General features: G+C 36.6%; 2 protein-coding genes across 2 annotated transcripts; both read right to left on the reverse strand.

Annotated features, from left to right (window-relative positions):
- Positions 1-343: 343 nt before the first annotated feature.
- On the reverse strand, positions 344-903 carry LOC111402356 (PLASMODESMATA CALLOSE-BINDING PROTEIN 2-like). Its single transcript, XM_023030589.1, has 2 exons — positions 697-903; positions 344-627 (listed from the first exon to the last, which is right to left on the reverse strand). The coding sequence occupies exons 1-2, from the start codon at positions 749-751 to the stop codon at positions 365-367; spliced, it is 318 nt and encodes a 105-aa protein (XP_022886357.1). The 5' UTR covers positions 752-903; the 3' UTR covers positions 344-364.
- A 3,829-nt stretch (positions 904-4,732) lies between these two features.
- Positions 4,733-8,515, reverse strand: LOC111402358 (chaperone protein ClpB1-like). The gene is made up of 7 exons (XM_023030592.1): positions 8,375-8,515; positions 6,965-8,142; positions 6,691-6,872; positions 5,967-6,589; positions 5,603-5,882; positions 5,323-5,520; positions 4,733-5,232 (listed from the first exon to the last, which is right to left on the reverse strand). The coding sequence occupies exons 2-7, from the start codon at positions 8,115-8,117 to the stop codon at positions 4,924-4,926; spliced, it is 2,745 nt and encodes a 914-aa protein (XP_022886360.1). The 5' UTR covers positions 8,118-8,142; positions 8,375-8,515; the 3' UTR covers positions 4,733-4,923.
- Positions 8,516-8,547: the final 32 nt, after the last annotated feature.

Here is an 8,547-nt window from a genome sequence, read left to right on the forward strand (position 1 = left end):
AAAAAAAAATAATTTTTTATTGTCAAATATTTAAAAATAAGTTACTTTTTTAGAATTAAAATATCGATTACTTCAAATATGAACAAATGCTTTTTTACTTAAAAACAATAAAAAATCAGTATCCAAATATATAGTCGGGTAAAAAATTACTTAAAATTAATTTCACTTTTTTAGACTAGTCTAACATGTAATACTACCATTCGCAAGTGATATTTAGCCCTATTCGATAGAGATTAAAATTAAATTTTTAGTAAATTTTGATAAAAGATGATAAAATATGTAATTCAAAAATAGTGGTGATTAAAATAAATTATTAATTTTACCATCAAAAAATTGATAATTATAATAACAAGAAAAGTAGGTTTTAAGGAGACTGACTAGGATCAGATGTGACTACACGAGCAGTGCCAGAAAAATCACAAGCGCTAGCAGCTTGGGCTTTCCTTTGAAAATAACTGTTGACAGCGTAGTTACAGTGAGCTTTAACTGTGTTAGGGATGAAACAAGCTCCATTTTGACGAGTGGCAGTGCAATCAGCACCATTTCCACAGGCATAATCCAGGGTTTTCTGCAAAACTGCTTCACTGACTCCCTCCTTGCAAATGCACCATGTGGATGCAGTAGCACCTACCAAAAGGTTCGAATACATATGAAGGATAAAATTTGGAGAAAATGGAAGTGAAATGGTTTACTTACTTGAATTAGAAGCCATAGCCAAAATGAGCAGCAGAAACAGTACTAAACCAGCCATGGATGAGGACGAGATGAACAAATTTTAACTGAAAACCCTAAAATTTGCAGCTTAACAGAAAGAGAAGAGGGGTTGGAGAGAGAGTTTGTGTGTCTATGGTATATATATGCCAGAGGGAAAAAGTGGTAGACGCAGAAAGGATTAGATGCAGGTGGTGGTGAGACGGTTTGTTAAGACTTAGGGTCCATCTTAATAAGGTCAACATTGTTAAGATAACTGGGTCAAAATCTATTTAAGTTGGCCAATATTTTGATATTTAATCGATGTGAGATTTATTCTCTTAATATGCCTCGCAAGATAGTGGCTCTTTTTGAGCAAACCAATTTTAAAATCCATGTGCTCATTTTTTAAATTTAATCTGATCAAATAGCTCGTTGGAGTTTACTGAGCTCTGATACCATGTTAAAACTTGAGATCCATCTTAATAAGGTCAACATTGTTAAGAGGAGTGACCCAAGATCTATTTAAGCTGGTCAATATTTCGATATTTAACCAATGTTAAATTTATTCCCTTAATACGATTTTGGCTAAGCTGGTACACCGTGCCAGGCTCGGCAGTAGCCCAAAGCCAACTAGGCAATGGCACCTCTAAATTTGAGGGGCCTTGTAATAAAAAAATGTCTCGGAATCTGTCCACAATCTCACATATATTATTGTACGGTCAATTAAAGGACATACTCGTGACTTTTCAATAAAAAAGTCTCATAATAATTAGTCGTTTAGAACCTCGATCAAAACTCTAAGGGCCGACCCTGCTCCGTGTCCGTTTCGTAAAATTCACAATTTTAATTTACTTTTTAATTATATATCTCTTGAGATTCACTAATTATAATCAATTGTAATTTTTGACAAACATGTACTTATATTGTGATTTACCCTATTAAGTACCTTGTTTTATTTTCTTTTTAACCTTTCTATATTTCTTTACCTTTGGTGTCGGTTTGTGAATACTCTCTCTCTTCTTGAAAACTTTTTCTTTAGCGAGAAAGAAGGAGTAGTATCTTTAGCTTGGAGCACTATTACCAGCGCAATGAGGGGAAGAAATTGCGGCATTTGGAAAATCAATAAGGTTATTATTATTCTTTTACTACTTCATAAAAATTGCACATAAAATAGAAATAATGGGAATCAATAACATTTGAGACAAGATAAAAAACATTCTCCGACTTCATGACAAATCAGAGACAAATCCTCATGCTTAAAAAAATCATACTAACCTCCTCTATTTCAAGTTTTGAGCATCAACAAATTTTTTTTTTTTTTTAAATTAAATTTTAAGTATGCATATTCAAAATTATGCATGCACAAAGTTTATAAGTATTAGTTGCGATGAAAGATCTAGTGTACACTAGGTCCAAATCTGCAGTTCGGAGGAGCCGATAGTTTTATTCCTACGTCACGAGACATTTGTTATGCACGCGATGCTTTTTCGTATGCACACGATGATATGGATGGAGGATTAGATTTACTAGGGTTTGGTTATGGACAAATTGAGGGATGTGATTATGAGAGTAGCCATGAGCCAATTTTTTTTTACGCATTTTGCATAATGACGAATAGTATGACAAGTGTACTTGACATATAAACTTGTTATTTTACTCTTTTGACTCCCGATTGTTAATTTATCTTTAAATATTGAATCTACGTTGATTGGATGTTAGATTTTATGTCCCTTTTTAAAGTTGTCATATTATTTATTGGGCTTTGCTATTTATACATTCGTCAACCTTTGCGGGCCCTCCTCTTGTAAGGTGACTGTCATTCGAGGTGTCAACCCCAAATATATACATAGCAAAACTCTTATTTATTTGCTTATGCTACTTTCTTTTTCTAGGTTGGAAAGCTTTTTGTTATCTTATTTAACATATTCTCTTTTCCAACCTTAATACAAAATAGACATTGACCCAGGAAAAATGGATTATTGAGGTCTTTAAATAATAATTATTAATAGAGAAAACAAATTAAATTGCAACTAATAGTAGAAAATTTTATTTTCTTCTCCTACAAAGGCATTTTATATATATCAAGATAATACATTTTAAGCATTTTAGTATTAATTTTTAAACATGAGGATCTATCTTTGATATTTTCATAAAGCTTAAGAGGTGCCTCTGATATTGTCTCGTATTATTTTATTTAAGGCTAAGTTTTCATTACGATTTATGGAACATAAAAAATCGAAAATATTGAAAAATTTAAATGGAAATCATATCCACGAACAGAAATATGAAAATAAATTTTAAAAAAAGTAGAAAAAAAAATCATTCGTAATATTTGTGTGAACAAAAACATGATTATGTACAAGTTAATTAAAAAAAATGGAAAAACTCACTATTTTGAATACGATCGTCATCTTTTTCGAGTCGCATACAAAAACATAGTTGGTTTTAAACTATGGTGTTAGTTATTATAATTGTCTTTTGTTTTGTTTAGATGAAATTTCAATACAGGAATAGTGGAGGGTCCTACAAAATATATGAATAAAAAGTGGGTGCAGTAGACCCCCTCCGACTAGGTCCAGTTATAAGGAGGCTTCATTACTTATAGGGAAAATTATAGCAACTGGCTGAACACCCTTCATTACCGATCGTCAGATGATGATTTTTTATTTTTAATTAATTATTTTAATTATTTACTATGAGAAAATTGGAAAGTTACGATTTTGCTATTTAAAATTGATTAAAATTCATTTTTCTTGATTAACAAACGGTTAAATGGATATCCATTTATACCTGCAAATTTTTAAAAGGTTTGAAATTATGGTTAGTACAAATCAAATATTAGGGCAAAATTTGCAAATAACCCAAAAATTTAGGACTGTTGCTGCAATTTTTCCTAAATCATAAATAAACTTCGAAGAATTTTCTTTTCAACTACCACAAGGGTGAGTTTTTTTACAAAAAATAAAAATAAAATAAAGCAAATCATATAAATTTTGAAGGGGGCAAAGATATACTCTTTCAGAAGCAAATACAAACTAAAGTAATCTAACTAATTGTAGTTAAAAGAAAAGGAAATTTTCTACTTTAAATAAATTCCTTGAAAAATATAAATGGTGGATCTTTATAAAGCTAATAACCGCATAAGAGCAGGCACTGAAAGAATGGGCAGATTCTCATCCCTTCGGAAGATTACATGAATAGGAATTTATTCCAGCTCTTAAATGTGCTGCCTTTGGAAAGTTTCCACTTTTGATTGCTCAAGAAAAGAGCTTTGGATCAAAAGTAAGTGCAAGGAAGTGTTAGAAGTATAACACGTTGTGTTACGGGTATTTGCTGTTACCGTCACCTACCATAAATAACCACCTCATCAATATCGCGACCACATACAAAACAATCACTCAACCCAAACATCATCTCACCATCATCACCATTTCAAAACCCATGCCCCTAATGTACCACCATCATCGCTTCCTCCACCACCACCACCACCAAGCCAAACATCGAGAGGCTCCTACAATCGCAAATTTGATTGTATGCAAATGCAACATCGTAAAGAGTACAAAAGATGGAACCTTTTTGTACTCATTACTCAACATTTTATCCACGTCTCGTAAACTTGTAACCATTACCTGCTTTGCAATCTTAATTTTACTTTAAACATTCCTGAACAAGCACTTAATTTTCAACCTCGTAACCATTAAGCCTAGTTCTACCTTCTAAAAGACAAGAAACCCATCAATGCCCTAAGCCACCACAAAAAGAAACTTAACAAATAAAACTATTTACTAGAAAATATATGGACAATATCCATTTACATTATATCATAAGAAGGGAATATGAAAAGATCGTTAAGGTTATTTTGGCAATGTTTTTTCAATTATTTTCTTCTTCAAACAATTTGTACACCATCTTTCTTTTTAAAATTATTTGTAACCCTATTTATAACGCCTTCGTCTTTCTACGGGGCAAAAGTTATTTACAACTTATAATTCATAAGGATATGCTATTGACATGCTTTCTTAATGTGTAACTCTCGAACTATAGTTTGAACCTAATGGCAACAAAATGCATTATAAGTTTTAATGTCCTGCTACATAGGACTCATTATGAACAACACACAAAACACATATTTAGGTCGAATACGATATACAAGAAAAACCTCATCATCTCATCACCATCAACTGTTGTTTCTTTGATTCTCAACTTCCATACAAGATTTTCGACAAAAGTTTACTCGATCATCCCATCAATCATCCCGTCGTCATCAACTATTTCTTCGATCTTCAACTTCTTTACTACCTGGGCAGCATCACTTCTTGAACCATTTGGAATTTCAATTAATATATCTGATTTTTCACCCGTTGCAGCATTAACAAGCCCTCCATTCTTCTCTACTCGGTACGTCAACTCTTTTCCATCAAGTGACGCATCTATATATACAGTTGAGTTCTCATCGATCTCCTCCTTCACAAGCATTTTCGACAATTCGGTTACAACCCTTTTCTCCAACCATCTCCTTATAGGTCTTGCACCATACACCTAGTATTATTAAGCCATGCGATTAGATTTCCATTAGAAAAGAAAGTCAAAAATAAGTTGAAAGTGCCCACTGATGATACTTATACTTACAGGATCATAGCTTTCAGCTAGAATGACATCCAATGCTGCTTCGCTCACTCCCAAGGCGATACCACGCTCTGCCAAGCGACTGGCAACGTCTTTCAGCTGAAGACGGCACACTTTCCTCAATTGATCGTGAGAAAGAGGATCAAAAACCACGATCTCATCGAGCCGATTTAGCAACTCCGGCTTGAAATGCTTTCTCACCTGATAAAAAATACGAATTAAGTAACCATTCTGGAAATGTTGTTCTAGTTTACAGTAGAAGAATGAAACACTTAAGGAGTACCTCTTGCATAACCATCTCGCGCGCACTTTCCATAGTACACTTGCCCATTAGTCCTCTTAAAAGATACTCAGCTCCAAGATTTGATGTCATAATGATAACGGTGTTCGTGAAGTCCACTGTTCGGCCTTGTCCATCGGTTAACCTTCCGTCATCTAAAACTTGCAGCAAAGTATTAAACACTGTTGGGTGCGCTTTCTCGACTTCGTCAAAAAGAATAACGCTATAAGGACGTCTCCTTACTGCTTCCGTCAGTTGCCCACCCTCCTCATGGCCAACATAGCTGAAAATTTAAAACTATAGTTAGCAAATATTGCTGAAATGTGATGAAACATTGAACAACTTTCGAAAACTGGATCGAACTTACCCAGGAGGAGCTCCAATCAGTCGAGCAACAGAGTGTTGCTCCATGTATTCAGACATGTCAATTCTGATCATCAGATTGTCGTCATCGAATAGTTGCTCAGCAAGAGCCTTAGCAAGCTCGGTCTTGCCAACACCAGTCGGACCCAAGAACAGAAATGAACCAGTTGGCTGCTGCGGCCTACCCAACCCAGCTCTAGATCTCAACACAGCTTCTGCAACAGCTGCAACCGCTTGATTCTGTCCTACAACCCTTTGGTGGAGCCTCTCAGTGAGACCAATCAGTCTCTCCTTTTCATTCTGGCCAAGCCTTGTTACAGGTATGCCAGTCCAACGACTCACAACTTCTGCAATTTGTTCCGGTCCAACAGTTTCCGTCAGCATTCCATCCTCAGTTGCACTTGACTCAAGCCGAGCGATAGCAGCTTCCACTTCCTCAATTGCTCCATATTTCAAGTCAGCTGCTCTAGCAAGATCATATCTCCTTTCAGCTTCCTGCAAGGCATACAAAAGCTCGTCCCGCTTTTGCTTGAGTCGCCGGAGCTCATCAATTCTTTCCTTTTCTTTTCTGTATCTCATCATCAAAGGTTGGAGTTTATCCCTCAAATCATCAAGTTCCTTCCTTACCTGAAAAACTCTTAGGATTGTCAGACCTTGTAAGTTCCAAATAACACCATATTTAGGTGAGACTTCAGATTAATCCGAGAATTGTTATGCAAAATACTCACGTCAACAAGCCGAGCTTTGCTGGCTTTGTCCTTCTCCTTCTCAAGAGCATGGAGTTCGACCTCCAATTGAATTCTCTTCCTTCCTAGATTATCAATTTCTTCAGGTTGACTGTCAAGTTGAACCCGAACATTTGCACAAGCCTCATCTACAAGGTCAATTGCCTTATCAGGCAGATGTCTCCCTGTAATCAGATCAATGTCAGATTATTTCACCATTAATTAGAACACACGCAAAGAAACCCAGAAATCATCTTGTTTAGTCAAGTATATATACCTGTAATGTACCTAGATGATAGCTGTGCAGCAACCACGAGAGCTCGATCCTGAATCTTAACACCATGATGCCCTTCATATTTCTCTTTCAGCCCCCTCAGAATGTTGATTGTGTCGGCGACACTAGGTTCAGCCACATAAACTTGCTGGAAACGCCTCTCAAATGCAGCATCCTTCTCCACGTACTTTCTGTATTCCTCAAGAGTTGTGGCTCCGATACATCGCAATTGTCCTCTTGCAAGCATAGGCTTAAAGAGATTGGCAGCATCCATTGATCCTTCAGTGCGCCCAGCACCCAGAACAAGATGAATTTCATCAATAAATAAGATCACTTTTCCTTCAGCTTCTTCAACTTCCTTTAGAACAGCTTTCAATCTCTCTTCGAATTCCCCTCTGTATTTTGCTCCAGCGATTAGAGCTCCCATATCCAATGCTATAAGCCTCACGTCTGCAAGATTACTAGGAACATCACCACTAACAATTCTTTGAGCCAATCCCTCAACCACAGCCGTTTTACCCACTCCAGGCTCTCCAATGAGGACAGGATTATTCTTAGTCCTCCTAGAAAGAATCCTAATAACTCTCCGGATTTCTTCATCCCTGCCAATAACAGGGTCGAGCTTTCCAGCCTGCTCCACAAGGTCACGGCCATAGGTCTTAAGAGCTTGGAATGATGAATCCCCAGAAGCACTCTCCACCTTCCTACCATCTTTCCCTCGCAACTTCTCAACTTCCGATTTCACCCTGGCTGCACTGATTCCAGCCTCTTTCAAGAGGTCTTGGATTTGAGAGTCCTCCAGGAGGCCTAAGATCAGTTGATCAATTGCCAAATGGGTGTCACCACGGGATTTCTGCAAGAATTGCGCTCGTCGAATTAATTTGATCAGGGAACTACTTGCTGGGATTTCGTCAGGGGGAGGAGTCTGGGACGGCAGTTTGTTCATAGCTTGGTTGATGACCCTCTCCATTGAATTTGCAGCCTCGTCGCCACCGCCAGCACTAGCAATGGCTTGTCGAAAAATACCCTGAGGATCAGATATTAAAGCCGTAGCGAAGTGAAGAGGGGTGAACTGCGCATGTCCAGCACTCATGGCCAGCTCATGGGAACTGGCAAGGACCTCAATGGTCTTGTGAGTAAACTTGTCTGGATTCATGGTCGGAATTATATCCTACAAAGAACTGTTCGAAGAAATGAAAAATGAGACTCAAGTTTCATATTCAGAATTCGTTCAATTCAACGAAAGATCATGTCAATATTGGAATACAGCACAAATAATCTAAACACAACACACTCAAAGTAACATAATACACACAGATGGTACCTTTATGCAGAGAAAGCTGAATAATATAAAATTCTTCCAAAAAAAAAAAAAGGCACACACAAAATTCCATAACGGCATAAAGATCGTACCTTTATATAAGTAAAAGAACTTCAACAGGAGAAAACTTTTAAGGGTTTTCAAATAATGAGATTTATGTTTCTGCGGGAAGTGTTGGATTATGAGAACGATAATCGGTGAATATTGAGATTTTTTGGACGATGGAAATGTGTAATGGGGAGAAGTCCGTTTTGTCAAGGTAAGA

Source organism: Olea europaea, chromosome 10 (genome assembly GCF_002742605.1).
Source record: "Olea europaea var. sylvestris chromosome 10, O_europaea_v1, whole genome shotgun sequence".
Classification (NCBI taxonomy): domain Eukaryota; kingdom Viridiplantae; phylum Streptophyta; class Magnoliopsida; order Lamiales; family Oleaceae; genus Olea; species Olea europaea.

What these genes read in the sequence shown, in the direction of transcription:
- LOC111402356 (XM_023030589.1), bottom strand. Translation starts at nt 751, where the DNA reads ATGGCTGGTTTAGTACTGTTTCTGCTGCTCATTTTGGCTATGGCTTCT. An exon ending in GGCTATGGCTTCTAATTCAA is followed by an intron (nt 628 to 696) that starts GTAAGTAAACCA and finishes ACCTTTTGGTAG; the next exon opens with GTGCTACTGCATCCACATGG.
- LOC111402358 (XM_023030592.1), bottom strand. Translation starts at nt 8,117, where the DNA reads ATGAATCCAGACAAGTTTACTCACAAGACCATTGAGGTCCTTGCCAGT. An exon ending in ATCATCTAGGTACATTACAG is followed by an intron (nt 6,873 to 6,964) that starts GTATATATACTT and finishes ATCTGATTACAG; the next exon opens with GGAGACATCTGCCTGATAAG. An exon ending in CTGATTGGAGCTCCTCCTGG is followed by an intron (nt 5,883 to 5,966) that starts GTAAGTTCGATC and finishes TTAAATTTTCAG; the next exon opens with CTATGTTGGCCATGAGGAGG.